Below are 19207 nucleotides of genomic sequence, written 5' to 3'. Positions count from 1 at the left end.
TTCTGTGTCTGCGTTGGTTTCCTCCGGGTGACTGTTTGTGAGGAGTGTGGTGTGTTCTCCCTGTGTCTGCGTGGGTTTCCTCCGGGTGACTGTCTGTGAGGAGTGTGGTGTGTTCTCCCTGTGTCTGCGTGGGTTTCCTCTGGGTGACTGTCTGTGAGGAGTGTGGTGTGTTCTCCCTGTGTCTGCGTGGGTTTCCTCCGGGTGACTGTTTGTGAGGAGTGTGGTGTGTTCTCCCTGTGTCTGCGTGGGTTTCCTCTGGGTGACTGTCTGTGAGGAGTGTGGTGTGTTCTCCCTGTGTCTGCGTGGGTTTCCTCCAGGTGACTGTCTGTGAGGAGTGTGGTGTGTTCTCCCTGTGTCTGCGTGGGTTTCCTCCGGGTGACTGTCTGTGAGGAGTGTGGTGTGTTCTCTCTGTGTCTGCGTGGGTTTCCTCCGGGTGACTGTTTGTGAGGAGTGTGGTGTGTTCTCCCTGTGTCTGCGTGGGTTTCCTCTGGGTGACTGTCTGTGAGGAGTGTGGTGTGTTCTCCCTGTGTCTGCGTGGGTTTCCTCCAGGTGACTGTCTGTGAGGAGTGTGGTGTGTTCTCCCTGTGTCTGCGTGGGTTTCCTCCGGGTGACTGTCTGTGAGGAGTGTGGTGTGTTCTCTCTGTGTCTGCGTGGGTTTCCTCCGGGTGCTCCTGTTTCCTCCCACGGTCCAAAAACACATGTTGGTCACCGACTGGATTGAGACTCAAAAGTGTCCGTAGGTGTGAATGTGTGTGTGTGTCTGTGTTGCCCTGTGAAGGACTGGCGCCCCCTCCAGGGTGTATTCCCGCCTTGCGCCCAATGATTTCAGGTAGTCTCTAGACCCACCGCGACCCTGAACTGGATCAGCGCTTACAGATAATGAATGAATATTATGAAGTATTATTTGGTGTTTGTCTGTACACACAAAATAAAAAAAAACAAAAAAAAAACAAAAAGGATCTTTATTTCGTTAGTAAGCAGCTGGTGAAGACTCTTTAATACGAGACTTTTCTATATTTATGTTATAGTTCACAGAAGTGTGTCTGCAAACCAGAGGCATATGTAAGTGTGTCTGTGTTCGTTACGAAGATGGATGTTTCTCTGAGGTCTGTGGTGAGGAATCATCATTCAAAAGCAGAAAAAAAGCAGCGCAGGTGCCAAGGAGACAAATGAAGTATTTACATTATTTAAAAAAATATGCTGGCGGCACATTGAGAGCTTTCCTAAGAGATGTTATTTAAAATGCGCTTTCTCTCTTCAGCTTGTTTTGTATTCTTTGTGAAGAAATGATATCTCTATGGGTGATTGTGTGTGTTCACTGTAGGAAGTGCAGCGCTGCACAGCGGATATGAAGATCACGTCTGAGCATTCAAATCACCCAGACAACAAGCACAAGAACAGATATATCAACATTGTCGCATGTAAGTCGTCTCTATTCTCTCTCTCTCTGTCTCTCTCTCTCTCTCTCTCTCTCTCTCTGTCTCTCTCTCTCTTTTTCTAGTCTTTCTCTCTCCCTTAAGGATATGTATTCTTTCTGGCTCTCTCTCTCTCTCTTTCTATCTCTCTCTTTCTCTCTCTCTTTCTCTCTCTCTGTTTCTCTCTCTCTTTTTCTAGTCTTTCTCTCTCCCTTAATGATATGTATTCTCTCTGGCTCTGACTTTCTCTCTCTCTCTCTCTCCCTTAATGATATGTATTCTCTCTCTCTCTCTCTCTCTCTCTCTCTCTCTCTCTCTCTCTCTCTCTCTCTCTCTCTATAGACGATCACAGTCGAGTGAAGCTAAGACCTTTAGCCGGCAAGGACTCCAAACACAGCGACTACATCAATGCTAACTATGTGGATGTGAGTGTTTCTCCTCAGTCTGTATGAAAACACCAGCACAGCAAGTCTGCATGAAAAAAAAAAAACAGCAATAGCTTTACAATGTCCAGATAATAATCAGCAACAAACCATTCACACTTCCTATAGGGGTGTGTGATATGCCAAACATTCATTGCCACACCTCAAGATATTTTAATATACTCACCATATTTCACAATGTTTAATTTAAAGGTACCACCAGTGCCACATTTACGAGCACATTTGATATTTCACGTTCCTATACATTACCAAAACTCCCAGGTCTCAGTTTGCTACCCTTAGAGAATGTGTTTTCACTTTTCTGTTTTCACCTGTAAAACACTCACTGTATGTGACTGTGTTGCTGTGTTATCTGTCATTCCTTCAGGGCTACAACAAGCCCAAGGCGTACATTGCTGCACAGGGTCCCCTCAAGTCCACTTTTGAGGACTTCTGGAGGATGGTGTGGGAGCAGAACACAGGCATCATTGTGATGATCACCAATCTGGTGGAGAAAGGAAGAGTGAGTAATGCACTAATGTTCTTGTGCCATCAGATCTTCACAGCAATGTTCCAACATCTATTATCATAAGAGGAGAAGCGGTAACTTCAGTTTAGAGGGACAGACTACTTAATTATACGCTTAAGGTCTAAAGAAATTGAAAAGGGACCAGACCTTTTCTATACAGTGTATGTAAAATATCTGCAAATGGATGATCGTAAATGAGTTGTTACATAGTAGTGTTGTGTGTGTGTGTGCATGGTACAGAGAAAATGTGACCAGTACTGGCCGACTGAGAACAGTGAAGAGTATGGAAACATTGTGGTGACATTAAAGAGCACCAAAGTCCACGCCTGCTACACAGTTCGCCGCTTCACCGTCCGTAACACCAAAGTCAAGAAGGTCAGTGTTTCCTCAAACACACACACACACCTGATCCAGTCGTTTGATCCTATTAATCAAAGCCTTCCGAAGACCTTGATTAGCCGGAGCAGGTGTGTTAGCTTTGGGTGGGAACTGAACTCTGCAGGGAAGTGGAGAGGAGAGTCACTGACCGCTGCTGTTGGAGATATTTGACTCAGAACAGATGTTTGAGAAGAGATTAGAACTACCACAGGTCATACCTTTTCACAATGAATGGCTGCTGGCTGTGGGCCAAGCTTAAATAGCGAGAGAGAAAAAAACGGAAAATGAACCTCATACCTGGCCAAGACCTAGATCAGGGCTATAATGATGAAAAACAATGAACACTATTTGCTACAGGCAATTAAACAACTTTCATAGGTGTATTAAAGGGCTTGCATCATTGACTTCTCCTTTACATCCCTGAAATAAAAGAATTCAGTGAACATTTTAAAGATTAATTGCACTGTTCACTCGCTGCTAAGCAGCAAATAAAGCACATTTTGAATTCATAATTCACACATTCAAACTAGAGGTTACATTTTTCAAACATTCTTGAGCATTCTGTGTTTCAGTTTGGACATGCTTTCTGTATATGACCCATATCAGCCAATAAGAACAGAGATAATTTACATATAACAGCCTTAAATACACAGTTACACTCTGTTTAACTCCAATGTGTAAAGAGAGGTTAAAGAATGGTTGTGTGCAAGCAAATATGCCTTTAACTGCACACAAACGGAAAAACTGAAGATTGAATTGGAGATTTGGGTTTGATTCCCGCTCCGGGTGACTGTCTGTGAGGAGTGTGGTGTGTTCTCCCTGTGTCTACGTGGGTTTCCTCCGGGTGACTGTCTGTGAGGAGTGTGGTGTGTTCTGTCTGTGTCTGCGTGGGTTTCCTCCGGGTGACTGTCTGTGAGGAGTGTGGTGTGTTCTCCCTGTGTCTGCGTGGGTTTCCTCCGGGTGACTGTCTGTGAGGAGTGTGGTGTGTTCTGTCTGTGTCTGCGTGGGTTTCCTCCGGGTGACTGTCTGTGAGGAGTGTGGTGTGTTCTCCCTGTGTCTGCGTGGGTTTCCTCCGGGTGATCGTCTGTGAGGAGTGTGGTGTGTTCTGTCTGTGTCTGTGTGGGTTTCCTCCGGGTGACTGTCTGTGAGGAGTGTGGTGTGTTCTCTCTGTGTCTGCGTGGGTTTCCTCCGGGTGACTGTCTGTGAGGAGTGTGGTGTGTTCTCCCTGTGTCTGCGTGGGTTTCCTCCGGGTGACTGTCTGTGAGGAGTGTGGTGTGTTCTCTCTGTGTCTGCGTGGGTTTCCTCCGGGTGACTGTCTGTGAGGAGTGTGGTGTGTTCTCCCTGTGTCTGTGTGGGTTTCCTCCGGGTGACTGTCTGTGAGGAGTGTGGTGTGTTCTCCCTGTGTCTGTGTGGGTTTCCTCCGGGTGACTGTCTGTGAGGAGTGTGGTGTGTTCTCCATGTGTCTGCGTGGGTTTCCTCCGGGTGCTCCGGTTTCCTCGCACAGTCCAAAAACACACATTGGTAGTGGATTGGCGACTCAAAAGTGTCCGTAGGTGTGAGCATGTGTGTTGCCCTGTGAAGAACTGGCGCCCCCTCCAGGGTGTATTCCCGCCTTGCGCCCAATGATTCCAGGTAGGCTCTGGACCCCCATGACCATGAACTGGATAAGCGCTTACAGATAATGAATGAATTAATTAATATTGAGTATTTAAGCAACTTTTTGAAAACACACCTGTTTTGACAAATGTAAGAGTAGTAAACAATATCAGGAGTGATACATTAGCAACTGTGTCTCTTTTCACTTATACCATAGAGGGATTGAGATTTGAAAGGCATGAGTTAGTAGCAGGATTTAAGAAGCTTACTTTGGAGTGAGATTTCCACAGTTTGTTTGTTAAAAGACTGTAATGCTCTAGCATTAATCCTCTTTCATAACACACATAACGGAGTTTAGCCAGATACAATAACTAGCACAGCATTTTTACACTAGCTACTTAGATACACGAGGACTGGGTGCTAATCTGATACTTAGTTTCTACAAACAGGGTACTCTCAGATCATTGTGTGATAATAAGTCATTGTGCATTGTGTTGGACGCTTTAAAAGGACATTGGAGATAGATTAGAGTGTGTTGTGTCTAGTTACTAATGTGCCATGTCTAGGAGAAGAACTGTGCTTAATTGTTTGCAGTGTAAAAAGTGTACGTATCCTATAGAGAACACAATACACCACATTATAAAGCACAATTACAGGTTTTTGTTGTTGTTTGTTTGTTGTTGTTTTAACAGTTTTTTGTACATAGCAAGTAAATAGGCTTTTTGAATTAATGAGTGACAATTGTAGATGTTTAAACAAAAAAAAGACTAAATAAACATTAGCTGTAAATTGAGTCTTAGTGTGGTCATTCTTACGGTGGATGTAGGGGTGTGTTTGTAACATTGTGTCTGTTTGCAGGGTCAGAAGGGCAGTGTAAAGAGTCGTCAGTGTGAGCGGACAGTGATTCAGTATCACTACACACAGTGGCCTGATATGGGCGTTCCTGAATACACACTGCCTGTACTCACCTTCGTCAGGAGATCTTCAGCAGCACAGATGCCTGAGATGGGCCCTATGCTCGTCCACTGCAGGTAATCGCACACACCCTTGTATCATGTTACAGTTTAGAATAGTGTGGTTCCCTTTGTGGGGGACTAAACCCCAGTCTGTCTCATGGACAGCAATTGTGTTGCCCTCTACCGCACTGATCACTGGTCACTAATCACAGCAGTCCCATTGTACACATGTAAATACCAATCTACCAAGTGTTAATAAGTTGTTTATTTTATTATCATTCTTCTTCTTCTTCTTATTATTATTATTATTATTATTATTATTAGATTTTTCTGTGATAGAAATTTGTGATTATTATTTCATTATATTTCGTTTGTGTGTGTGTGTGTGTGTGTGTGTGTGTGTGTGTGTGTGTGTGTGTGTGTGTGTGTGAACTCCTCAGTGCTGGTGTGGGCAGGACAGGAACGTACATTGTGATTGACAGCATGCTGCAGCAGATTAAGGATAAAGGCTCTGTGAATGTGCTGGGATTCCTTAAACACATCCGAACGCAGAGGAACTATCTGGTTCAAACTGAGGTCAGTCATCAGTGTGTGTGTGTGTGTGTGTGTGTGTGTGTGTGTTTTCCAGGACAATCAAAACTAGAAAAACAGGTTGTAACCAAGAATTTAAAAACCAAACACAGCACGATTACACATAGGGTCACATAGCTCATGTACAATATACATATTCTGTTGGTTTATTTGTTTCATTGATCTCTCCCACATTCGCTCTCTCTCTCTCGCTCATTCTCACACTCTCTCTCTCTCACTCTCTCGCACTCTCACACTCTCTCTCTCACTCTCTCGCACTCTCACACTATCTCTCTCTCACTCTCTCTCTCTCACTCTCTCTCTATGTTTAGGAGCAGTATGTGTTTATCCATGATGCTTTGCTGGAGGCGATCCTGGGCAAGGAGACTGAGGTGTTGTCCAGTCAGTTACACAGCTACGTCAACAGCATCTTGACCCCAGGCCCCAGTGGCAAAACCCGGCTGGAGAAACAGTTCAAGGTCAGCACACATTCAAGCTTTTCTTGTCTTTTTCTGCTTATTAACTGCATATAAACCCAAATGTTTAATTTACATTAGAAAAACACGGAGAAAGAAAATTTAAATAAAATATAGAGTGAAATCTTAACCTGAAATGTAAAGCACAGTTATTTTAAAGGAATATTCTCTAACCCTGTTACATCATCTTTTAATTCTCTCTCTTTCTGTCTCTCGCTTGCTCTCACATAATTAAGTGCAAAATAAAGTTAATGTAATTAGGACAAAACGATGCAGATAAATTAAAAGGAGGAAAAACAGCCTCTCTGGGTGTTGATTTCAGATGTCGTCATGGTGGCAGGGCCATGCCCAGAGCGCTGTGGGGGACGGCAGTGGATGGGCAGATTGTGGATTTTAATTGGCTATCGTCTCTCTCACCCACAATGCTGACTGTCCCCTGGTTGTGTTAGATTGGGAGCGTTCATGCAGAACAGTGGAAGCCATCATGTTTTTAACGTAATTAGCCCAGAGGCTAAAGTGGAATTTCATCTTTTTTCTCTTCTAATGCTCTGTTCATTCCAAGAAAAGATTTCCTCCAACTGGCTCTGTAAATATTCCTCATTTCTCTCGCTGCAGTGTGTAGACTTCTGCTTAATGGTTAGGGTGAATGGTTCCATGGGATCTTGCATCACACCTTGTCTTTTCTGTGTTTCTCTTTAGAGCTGCATTAGTATTCACTGAATAGGAGTTTGTTACATACCAAATATACAGTAGAATTTCACTATTAAAGTAGTAGCTAAAAAACGAACTCTTCACATTTTAAGAACCCTGGTATGATTTATTATTCTATTATGTTCCTATTTTGATGCTAATCTTAATTCCAATATTTTATTTTTCTATTAGACTACAGACACTGTTGAAAATTATTGTCAAAATCTGGTTCAAGCCAAGAGGCAATTTTGGACAAAGCTAGAACCAGGTTGTAGCTAGCATAACGCTAACAGGCTAACACTTGTTGTGTAGGGTGACCAGACGTCCTCTTTTACCCGGACATGTCCTCTATTTTAGACTTAAAAAATGTCCGAGCGGAATTTCACAAACGTCCGGGATTTTGTTTTTCTAGAGCTTACATAGAACTTCAAGAAGTTTCGTTCACAAACTAGTCCCACCCTCCCCTACTCCGATTGGTTCACTTGAGTGAGAAGGGGGAGTGGTGAAGTAGCCTAAAATCTTCTGATTGGACGGTCTGACTGTAGAGCTACCGTTATTGGTCGATAACCTTCTCTGTAAACATTTAATTGGTCAGTCTGCATGTCAGTAGTCTTTGTTTACGTCAGGCAAAGCTCATGTACCCACCCTCAGCTCGAGAAGCTATGCCGAAACGTAAATGTAAGTTCTCGGATGAATTAACAAAGACACTCCCATGTTTAGTGTAGCAAATTAGGTGTTAAGGACCTAAAAGCACACATAGGTTCAGCTAAGCATTTACAGTTTTCTCCATTACCCCAAATGTCATCAAGTCATGTATGATGATGTCTAAAGTGTCGAAAGCTCCACTAACAAGTATCTGAAGCTCATGTAGCCTGGTAAGCACAGTGATAACTGCATCCCTAACCCTTTATTTTAGCCATCGTGAAGGCTATATTTTATCTGTACTTTTGTCCATATTTAGATCTAAAAGTGGTGCTGGCAGAGGCCTAATTCTAATTCTATTAGAGTACGGTTTCAGAATAAACTTTAGACACAAAACATGGCTGATAAACTGCATTTTGGGAAATTGTGTAAATTAGATGTTCTGCCAAACTCTCACTTTAAGGTGGATATTGGCAGGACGTGGAGAAATGAAGTAGTGAAGAGTTTGTGTAGAACATTTACCAGATGGTGTGTTTCCTCCTCCAGCTGGTGACTCAGTGTAACGCCAGGTTTGCAGAGTGCTTCAGCGCGCAGAAAGAGTGCAACAAAGAGAAGAACCGCAACTCTTCTGTAGTTCCATGTGAGTTATGAGCATCTACAATATTCACTCCTACAACTCCATCTTTTTCTTTTCTGTACCACCGCTAATTTCTGTTGATTTACTAAATTTAAATTTAAAAATGTTAAAAGAAATTAAAACATTAAAGACTTTATCAGCCGTTGTCTCTGTTACCTACTACTTTACAACGTCCTATTATTGTTCATCATTGTGTTCATTACCACATTCTATAAGACCATGTTACTACAGAAAACCTCATCCACTTTGAGTCAATTAATTTTCAGTTATTAAATGCGTACACGTTTAACGCGTCCCCTCCACTTCCCAGCGGAAAGAGCACGTGTGGGCCTGGCTCCTCTACCTGGCATGAAAGGCACTGATTACATCAATGCTTCTTACATCATGGTGAGTACATATCGCATCCGTTTCTGTTAAGTATTAACTCAGCCATTCCACTGCAGCATGTCTCTATAGACCCTGTACACTGTGTCTAATCTGGGGAGTCAGCAGCTGCTGCTGTATTTTCCCTCTGGAGCCTGTCTGACAGCACAGAATGGACAGTTTTTTGTCATATTTTTAGCAGCTGAAGAGTGTGACTTTATTTATTATGAACACAGCAGTGTACATCTATATTTCACATTGCACCCATTTAAAAGTCAGTCAGAGGAAAGGAAGGGTTTTTTTTTTATTATTATTAAGCCAGCAGTAAACAGACACGGTGGCACAGCAGGTAGTGTCGCAGTCACACAGCTCCAGGGGCTTGGAGGTTCTGGGTTCGATTCCCGTTCCGGGTAACTGTCTGTGAGGAGTGTGGTGTGTTCTCTCTGTGTCTGCGTGGGTTTCCTCCGGGTGACTGTCTGTGAAGAGTGTGGTGTGCTCTCTCTGTGTCTGCGTGGGTTTCCTCCGGGTGACTTTCTGTGAGGAATGTGTTGTGTTCTCCCTGTGTCTGCGTGGGTTTCCTCTGGGTAACTGTCTGTGAGGAGTGTGGTGTGTTCTCTCTGTATCTGCGTGGGTTTCCTCCGGGTGACTGTCTGTGAGGAGTGTGGTGTGTTCTCTCTGTGTCTGCGTGGGTTTCCTCCGGGTGACTGTCTGTGAAGAGTGTGGTGTGCTCTCTCTGTGTCTGCGTGGGTTTCCTCCGGGTGACTTTCTGTGAGGAATGTGTTGTGTTCTCCCTGTGTCTGCGTGGGTTTCCTCCGGGTGACTGTCTGTGAGGAGTGTGGTGTGTTCTCTCTGTATCTGCGTGGGTTTCCTCCGGGTGACTGTCTGTGAGGAGTGTGGTGTGTTCTCTCTGTCTGCGTGGGTTTCCTCCGGGTGACTGTCTGTGAGGAGTGTGGTGTGTTCTCCCTGTGTCTGTGTGGGTCTCCTCCGGGTGCTTCGGTTTCCTCCCACAGTCCAAAAACACACGTTGGTAGGTGGATTGGCAACTCAAAAGTGTCCGTAGGTGTGAATGTGTGTGTGTCTGTGTTGCCATGTGAAGGACTGGCGCCCCCTCCAGGGTGTATTCCCGCCTTGTACCCAATGATTCCAGGTAGGCTCTGAACCCACCGCGACCCTGAACTGGATAAGGGTTACAGATAATGAATGAATGAATAAACAGACAATATCATTTTGCCATCATCATCCAGTACAGACTAGCTTTCATATTTTTTATTCGTGGCTGTTACCATTGATTATAAAAGTAAAAGCGGAATTACTGATTGATTTAAAAAGTAACTTAGTCAAAATATTAAGGCTAAATGATAAAGGACTCGACTCCTCTGTCACTAATCTCCACAACACCTGACATGTTCCAACACTGAGGGTAAAGCCTTGCCCCAAGGGTAGAGATTCTGCAGAAAAGAGGCACACAGTAGATGGATGTCGTATATGAACGGCGGGTGTAGTAATGTGATTATTGTAGGCACTCAGAATGGGAATGAGTCTTAAAAGTCTGAGCCAAACTTTTCTTGACCCATGCAGGGGTACTACCGCAGCAACGAGTTCATCATTACACAACATCCCCTGCCTCACACCACTAAAGACTTCTGGAGGATGATCTGGGACCACAATGCTCAGATCATTGTCATGTTGCCTGACAACCAGGGACTGGTGGGTACCTTCAGCTTTGAAAGAGATCTATAATAGTTCTACAACTTCTCAGTCAGCATGGCTTGTTTATTTGTACTTCCTCCCTTCATCTTACTTCTCTCTCTCTCTCTATGTCTCTCTAGGCAGAGGACGAGTTTGTTTACTGGCCGAGTCGAGAGGAAGCCATGAACTGTGAGGCCTTCACTGTCACGCTCATTAGCAAAGACAGACTCTGCCTGTCCAACGAGGAGCAGATAATCATCCACGATTTCATTCTGGAGGCTACACAGGTCTGTCAGCTTTGAAACCTTGCAGATATATCAGTATCTTTCAGTTCATAGCTCTACGCCCTCATCCTAAAACCAACCCAAACATTAAATCTAACATTTAGCATAAAGAGTATATCATATAAACAGAAAACGTGCAGAAAATAAGACCTCATAAATATTTTATTGCTTGTTTACAAAGTGCTATCGCTTGTGAAGTATGTCAGACAGTCCCATCCCCACTGTGATATTTACATCTACCTAAAGACAGTTACCTATGTATTTTTCTTTCTCTGGCTCTCTCTCAGGATGACTATGTGCTGGAGGTGCGTCATTTTCAGTGCCCAAAATGGCCCAACCCAGACGCCCCCATCAGCAGCACCTTCGAGCTCATCAATATCATCAAAGAAGAGGCCATGACCCGGGATGGCCCCACCATAGTTCACGACGAGTGAGTACTGACCCCAGCCTGGTTCTGGATGGTCTCTCACAGTGCTCTAGAATAGGATTTGGGATTGGGAACGGCAGCAGTGAACAACCGCTGACCTGAAATAAATGACCTGATCTGCTTCTGCAGGGATTCATATGGACAAAGGAATGCATTATAGAAATAGATCAGCAAAACAATACGTTTTTCACAGTGGTTTTCTCTCCCCAGAATGTAATCGACCAAGATGGGTTTCTGAATATTTCTTCTTTAGATTTTAAACAACATATAATCGCTAATACTTCCCAAGTTGCACTGTGTAATGTGCAGTTATATGATGCTCCTAATGCTGTTTATTAATCATAAATACATATATTCTGACATGGTTTTTGATAGTATTATGTGAGATACAGTCAAAGTGGTCGTTTTCTATGTTTTATCTCAATGTATATGTAGCCGAATGCTATCAGTTCTCAGGCAAACTCTGTTAAAACCATCCATTTCAGTAGAATCTTTGGGCAAGAAGGAGTTTCCGTACGTTGGATTGTCTGTATTTATATGATACTTTTGATTCAACTGTTGCTTAAATGAATAATTACACACTTGTTCTGGACTGTGGAGGTCTTCGTACATGAGATCAGCGAAACTGGGGAATGTCCTTCGGCTTATACGCGGTTCGAGGTGTTTTTAAGTAGCGGCGTAGCTCTTGGTTCAGTTCCCACACTGACAAAGAGAACACAGAGGAGCAAGTTTGTCTCAGAGCCAAGAGGGACCCCTGATTCTGGAGGGGGCCAGTGGAGATCCCAGTAGCTGAGAGGCGATCTGCCCTCTGTTCCGGGGCAACCCCTTGTGCAGCCAGAGAAGTGACATTCCCCTGACAAACATGTCGCTTCTTTTCTTGAATATGCCTCTAATTAATTCGGCCTTCTTTTCCTAAACCTCTTAGGGGCGATCCCATGGTAACAATGCAGCTCCTAAAAAGCTCAATTAGGCGTTTTCTCTTTATCAGATGAGACGAGCAGATCTTCATTAGCATAATGAATAAACATGAAGGGAGTTGTGCTGCCATTGGTGGTTTTGTGCTAAAGTAGCGCGTGTTGATATTGAAGGGACACTCATTATGTCTAAGTGGATCGCCGGGCTTTCAGGTTTTGTACACTGCCAACAATACGCATTCGAGGATGTCTTTGTGTGATTTTATTTGAAAAAATCCAAGGTACCTAGGATACATCTTGTCCTAGTGATACAGTCTAGAGGAAATTATAACAGAAAATTACACCCTCAACAAATAAATACAATACCAAAGTGTCCACTCTTCAGTGTCTCAGAGTCTCCTCTGCCTTAATTATTGCTGTTTTCCAAAATGTAGTCTTTGAAGTTGAATTTGCTGTTTCTTCCAATCCAAAGAGATTCACAGCGATGTTGTGGTTTCTTCTGGGAACGCCAGCTTTTTTTATTATTATTTTATTCTTCAATATTTGTCTTCTCTAGCTTGTTGTCTCTGTAAGGACTTTTTGATAGCTCCACATTTTTAACCCACAGCTTTATGTTGTCTTCTTGTTGGTGATGAATGGGAAAAAAATAACCTGTGTTTTTTTTCTGAGGAGAGAGTGGAGCTTGATTTTTCTCCTTTATCTCCAATATTTAACCGTGTGTCTGATGTGCACTACCATAGATTGTACAGTTTTTAGGAGGCCCATTTCTTTTGCAAGTGGAGTGTATAATATTTACTCTCCTCAGAAATATCTTTACACTTGATTTCTGGAAATGAAATTAAATTAAATGAAATGGCCTCTTATTTTGCAAAGTGCTGTTTATGGTTTTCACCGTATTTTGGAAGCATAGGCTGCATTGAATTACAGTGAATAACTGGAGCATGTTGAAATAGTGTAAGGAAATGATTGCTTCTTGGCTTTCACTGAAAACGGTTTGTGTACTATTCCTAGAAGTTCTTTGGGGAAGATAAATATTCTAGAGGGAATGTGTATTTTCTTCGTACATGTCCTGCCTTCTTGCAGTTAACAGTATTAAATATTCAATATGTTAATACAAAAAAATCAAAACAATTGCTGTCTCTCACTGATCTGTAACACATCACTCCACCTCATCTGAACCTGGGACGATGAGAAAACAAAATTCCAATCCCTTTTCTATTCAGAAATGTAATACATTTTTTGTAGTGTAGTGTCGCAGTCACGCAGCTCCAGGGACCTGGAGGTTGTGGGTTTGATTCCCACTCCGGGTGACTGTCTGTGAGGAGTGTGGTGTGTTCTCCCTGTGTCTGTGTGGGTTTCCTCCGGGTGACTGTCTGTGAGGAGTGTGGTGTGTTCTCCCTGTGTCTGCGTGGGTTTCCTCCGGGTGACTGTCTGTGAGGAGTGTGGTGTTCTCTCTGTGTCTGTGTGGGTTTCCTCCGGGTGACTGTCTGTGAGGAGTGTGGTGTGTTCTCCCTGTGTCTGCGTGGGTTTCCTCCGGGTGACTGCCTGTGAGGAGTGTGGTGTGTTCTCCCTGTGTCTGTGTGGGTTTCCTCCGGGTGACTGTCTGTGAGGATTGTGGTGTGTTCTCCCTGTGTCTGCGTGGGTTTCCTCCGGGTGACTGTCTGTGAGGAGTGTGGTGTGTTCTCCCTGTGTCTGCGTGGGTTTCCTCCGGGTGACTGTCTGTGAGGAGTGTGGTGTGTTCTCCCTGTGTCTGCGTGGGTTTCCTCCGGGTGACTGTCTGTGAGGAGTGTGGTGTGTTCTCCCTGTGTCTGCGTGGGTTTCCTCCGGGTGCTCCGGTTTCCTCCCACTGTCCAAAAAACACATGTTGGTAGGTGGATTGGCGACTCAAAAGTGTTCGTAAGTGTGAATGTGTGTGTGTATGTGTGTGTGTCTGTGTTGCCCTGTGAAGGACTGGCACCCCTTCCAGGGTGTATTCCCGCCTTGTGCCCAATGATTCCAGGTAGGCTCTGGACCCACCGCGATCCGGAACTGGATTTATAAACCCTATGTAACTGAATCTGGTTCATAAGGTTTTTAAATTTCATATCATTGTGTTTCTCTAGGGGTGTGTTGCTGGGTCACTGAGGTATTTAGCATCTTTAGTTTGGAAATTAATCCAGTTTTTTATTAATATTATCTTTGATATAGCTATAAAAATGTACAAATGTGCTACATTTCCCTTAAAATGGAACTCAATGTACCACAATGGACCTTAGCACCACTGCTGTGCCGTTCAGGGAACATTTACAAAGGTTATATCTCGAAGAACAAAAATGCATCTACATAGTATTCTTTTTAAAACATGGAAGTGCATGGCAGGCTTTAATGCAGTGTGTGTGTGTGTGTGTGTGTGCCAGGTTTGGGGCGGTATCCGCCGGCATGTTCTGTGCCCTGACGACTCTGAGTCAGCAGCTGGAGAGTGAAAACGCTGTGGGTGTCTATCAGGTGGCCAAGATGATCAACCTCATGAGACCTGGGGTCTTCACGGACATAGTGAGTGTCTCAGAGATTACAGATCTTCACTCATTTGAGGGATCAATTTGTGACGGACAAAAACAATTAATGCAAATCAGCTTTGGCTCGGCCAATTAAACATCTCCATTGTAATCGCTTGCTACTTTTTGATGTTAGAAATGACTTACTGCTCCTTTAAGTGAAAATGAGTGATGGTGCATAGTGTGTATATTAGTTTGTTGTGATCTGATGCAGATGTAAATACAGATAAAAGATCACCCACAGTGTGTCTGTGATGGCACTAATGGCGCTGGAACTAATGCAGAGTGTTTAATGTGTTTCTGTGTGTCCTACAGGAGCAGTACCAGTACCTTTACAAAGCTATGCTTAGTCTGGTCAGCACTAAAGAGAACGGAGCCGGAGCCATGTCCATAGACAGGAACGGCAGCATGGCCCTCTCTGAGGAATCGGACCCAGCTGAGAGCATGGAGTCTCTCGTCTGAAGCTCCAAGATGGATGCCAAGAGGCACTTAATTTACTTTGTAAAACTTCAAGGACTAAGACAGACTTTTTCTGAGGCCTTTTTTGCCAGAACTTGGTTAAATGAATAACCTGATTACTTTTTTACACTGATAAAAAGTTTTTGATATTTATTTTTTCGCCATTTTATGTCTTAATGTTATCCTACTGAACATTTGCACCTATGTTTTTGAGTTCACAAAACAAAATGAAGATGAAACACACACACACTTCTGTCTAGTTTGCACTATGAAAATATCAGTGTTACTGCCTACTTCAGTCCTTATTATTATTCTCTCTCTCTCTCTCTCTCTCTCTCTCTCTCTCTGTTTCTCTCTGTATCTCGCCACACCCAGGTTTTTTGACATTCCATTATAAGTCTCCACTCCGCAGCTTGGAAATAATAATAAAACAAAAAAAAACATGAGATTAAAAAAGGAAAGAAAACACATCCCCTCTCACATAGTGTCTCCGCTCCAAAACTTTCAGACTCACAGATAGCTGCTCATTAGCGTTCCGAATCACCGACAAGCAATACGGATCTCTATGCTAATTATTTCTTTTATTCCAACACCCCAAACCGTGTCTCTGTATTCATCCATTTTACCTGTTAGACTCCTAATTTACTCTCTACAGGTGGTATTCAAACAGCTACTGTGAACTTAATCCTTTTCTTTTCCTACAATCCATATTATGCTTTTAATATATATGAATATATCGTATCTCATTATAACTTGTGGTTTTGTAAATGTTAACTGTCATGAGCTCCTAGGCTTTGGTTGAACGATTTCCTACACGTACAGACGACGAGTCCATGCCCTCTCTAGCACCCCCTGCTGGTTGCGTTTTCTTTATGCTGCGAGCTGCTGCTAAATCTTCTGATTTATCACCTGATTTCATTCGGACGAAGAAGCGTGGGTCATTTATATTCATAGTACTTGGTTATTTGGGTTTCTAATTTCATGGCCCATTCACGGTTTTATACTGCAATTTCATTCACTCACGTAAGTGGTCCATCATTATGCGATGCCTTTTGTAAAGTCGGGTCTCATCTCCGCAGGTGTATGATGTAAGTGTGTGTCCATGTACGGTGCTCAGTGTTTCTTTTTTTCTTTCCTGAATATGACTAGAGTGTTTGGAGAGGAAAATGTACACCACGCTCAGTCGAAAGCTGTTTAAAATGTGCTTCTCCTCGGTCTCTGCTGACGGAGGAGGTGCTTTAGGAACATTCACACATGCGTTCTTCTCGTGTTTCTCGTTTGTCCGAGAACCTGAACACGCTCTCTCATTCTACATAGCACAATGGCCTTGTTAAACAGACCTTTTGCCCCAACACCTGCAGAAGGGACATTTGATTTGTAAAGTTTTACCAAAGACTTCAGACTCATCCGCTCATCCCTCGCTCACTTCCACAGCGGACGAAGACCAACAGAAAAGAACTGAAAAGAGGAAGCTTGGTGTCCGTGTTGGCGAATGCAGAATGTTTTTTCTCATGCGTGTCGTCAGGGTGTCAGGGAAATAGTGCTGAAAATATGATGGATCACCAAGCTGACCGTTTAGCACTTACCCTCCTCTTTTTATTGTCAATTTCTTTCTTTTTTTTCATTTGAAAAGAGCTGCATTTCTAAGGGACGGTGAAGATGCAGAAGGATTGTTCAGATTGTAACGCTGAGTTATTTTTGAGTGTGAAGGATGGAAGTGTTTGTGTTTTTGTGAAGAGTCTGATACCACATCATCCCTTGACCTTAAAAGACCACTGAACTTGAACATTTTGACCGTTCTGTTTCCTGATGTAACTGTCAGTCCTGTAGTTGCTTTTTACACTACCCAGTTTTCTCCTGTTTAGCTACGACGACGGCTAGCATGAGCTTCTTCTGAGAAACATGAGACAACAGGACAGCCATTAAAACCACGTCATTGGACAGTTCATTGGACAGTGAGATTCAGATTACCACTTTGATAGGATTGCACTGGCTGATGTTGGGAGAGGGACGGTCATCGCAGTTACACTCCGTCGGAGTCCTGGCCACGGATGGCTGTGGCATCGCCATGGGAACTGGGCCAACACTCAAGCAGTGGGGCGCCCTGAACGTAGTCATTTTTAATATATAGCATTGTTTTCTGTTGTTTCCCCCATCGCCCATCCTCCATTCAAGCTGAACTAAAACGCTATGCTGCAATTTAAAAAAAACATACTATTATTGTTCTGTTTTCATTTGAATGTACATACTTTTCTTGCTCGTTTACCCGGCAGTTCTCTGAACACTTTGTACCTTGTTGTATGATCATAGAATTTTATTTTCATATAAAACTGTTTTCCTTTCCACTTTCAGCTCCCTGAATGTTTTGTGTGTGAAGGGGAGAGGTGTAAAAAGCCAATGGTCCATTCACTGAGTGACTGACCTCACATTCCACATGGTCCCCATATGCCACCCATAATACGAGGCAGTGATTGTGATATTCTCTCATCATTTTGTTTATTGTTTCTGTTCAGATTTCTTTAAGAGAAGAATCTTTTTTGTCCAGTTCTGTTGTGCGAGGGTGTCATAGGATAGCTCTTGTAAGCCACTGATTATGTTTCTCCCATTAACTTGTTCCAAGCAGGTGGGTGTCTACATCACATCCTCTTTTGTAATCTGGAATAACACAAAACGAAGGAAAAAGTGTTTTTCTTTTGTTGAAAGCTATATCAAAGCATTCTATTATAGTGTTATTTAATATGTAAATTGTATTGCTATACATAAAATAAAATATGGGTTTTGATGTACTTTAAGCATACACATGCCGTCTGCGTTGTGCTGTTTTTAATGAGGTTTTTTATTATTATGTTTTAAAGCCTTTCAGTGTTCAAATGTTCTTGCACTGCTGCATCAAACCCCAGACCACTGCTTACATTCACACACTTTTAGGCTTTGACCAGAGTCATTTCAGGCCATTTGGCTTTCACCCATGAGTTCTATGAGTTCTGGACGACAGCTAGTGGAAGTGAAAAAAAAAATCTGTAGCAGAATCAAAACGCACTTTTAATTAACTGGTTATTTTTGGGGTAATGTTTGTTGTTGTTCATTCATTCATTATCTGTAAGTGCTTATCCAGTTCAGGGTCACGGTGGGTCCAGAGCCTACCTGGAATCATTGGGCGCAAGGTGGGAACACACCCTGGAGGGGGCGCCAGTCCTTCACAGGGCAACACACACACACACATTCACTCACACACTCACACCTGTGGACACATTTGAGTCGCCAATCCACCTACCAACGTGTGTTTTTGAACTGTGGGAGAAAACCGGAGGAAACCCACGCAGACACAGGGAGAACACACCACACTCCTCACAGACAGTCACCCGGAGGAAACCCACGCAGACACAGGGAGAACACACCACACTCCTCACAGACAGTCACCCGGAGCGGGAATCGAACACCACAACCTACAGGAGCTGGAGCTATGTGACTGCGACACTACCTGCTGCGCCACCGTGCCACCCTTGTTGTTGTTGTTGTTGTTAATAATTATTAATAATACTAACAAGATATGACTGATACCACAATTCAATCATCAACTTTCAGTGACCCAAAGACAAAAAGAAGCAAGCCTAGTTCTTACTCTACTATCTGGAACTTACAGAACCACAGTTTACCACATGTACAGCAAACATTCTGTTTCATACCTTCTGACTTTTGACAATGATGAATACCAAAGTCACCAGAAATGAGAGCCATACGGATGGAGCGTAATAATGACCTCTGGCATTCAGTGAGAGGGTTTTTGTTTGGACAGAATACCTCTATTCCTATTATCATCTGAACAAATAAATGGCCTGTCGACCAAATGCCAGTAGTCAGTGTTCCTCAAAACCTGCATGTGGTAATTAGTATGGATCCAGTCACCGATCTCCACCACAGGCATCGAATACCTCTGCAGATATGTCTTAACATTATTAAAGGCAACCAAGGTCACCCATCTTTATGCTTATAATAAGCAGAAATATCAGCCTGATATCATTCAAGTCTGAAATATAAGTGACCTTTATCCTGCATGGTTTGTAAGAAATGAAGCACCAAGGATATGGCACAGGGCACAGCAACTATCTGCAAACTGGTCAAGAAACTTTCAGTAGCAGGCGTCAGGGCTAATTACACTTTTTCTTTGACCCCAAATCTAGGGTTGAAATCTGTGGTTTTGGTTTAGTGCAAACTTAACTGGCACA

General features: G+C 43.2%; 1 protein-coding gene across 1 annotated transcript; it reads left to right on the top strand.

Annotated features, from left to right (window-relative positions):
• The first annotated feature begins 1089 nt into the window (after positions 1 to 1089).
• Positions 1090 to 17751, top strand: LOC136682462 (receptor-type tyrosine-protein phosphatase gamma). Its single transcript, XM_066658904.1, has 15 exons — positions 1090 to 1113; positions 1325 to 1421; positions 1758 to 1840; positions 2226 to 2360; positions 2607 to 2741; positions 5199 to 5371; positions 5737 to 5872; positions 6199 to 6345; positions 8221 to 8314; positions 8622 to 8698; positions 10253 to 10381; positions 10504 to 10650; positions 10935 to 11077; positions 14385 to 14520; positions 14838 to 17751. Exons 1-15 carry the CDS (start codon positions 1090 to 1092, stop codon positions 14982 to 14984), a joined length of 1803 nt encoding a protein of 600 aa, XP_066515001.1. The 3' UTR covers positions 14985 to 17751.
• The last annotated feature ends 1456 nt before the right edge of the window (positions 17752 to 19207 follow it).

This window comes from Hoplias malabaricus, unplaced genomic scaffold (genome assembly GCF_029633855.1).
Source record: "Hoplias malabaricus isolate fHopMal1 unplaced genomic scaffold, fHopMal1.hap1 scaffold_72, whole genome shotgun sequence".
Classification (NCBI taxonomy): Eukaryota; Metazoa; Chordata; class Actinopteri; order Characiformes; family Erythrinidae; genus Hoplias; species Hoplias malabaricus.
Note: the sequence above shows the minus strand (reverse complement) of the source record. Positions and strands in the feature narration are given on the sequence as shown.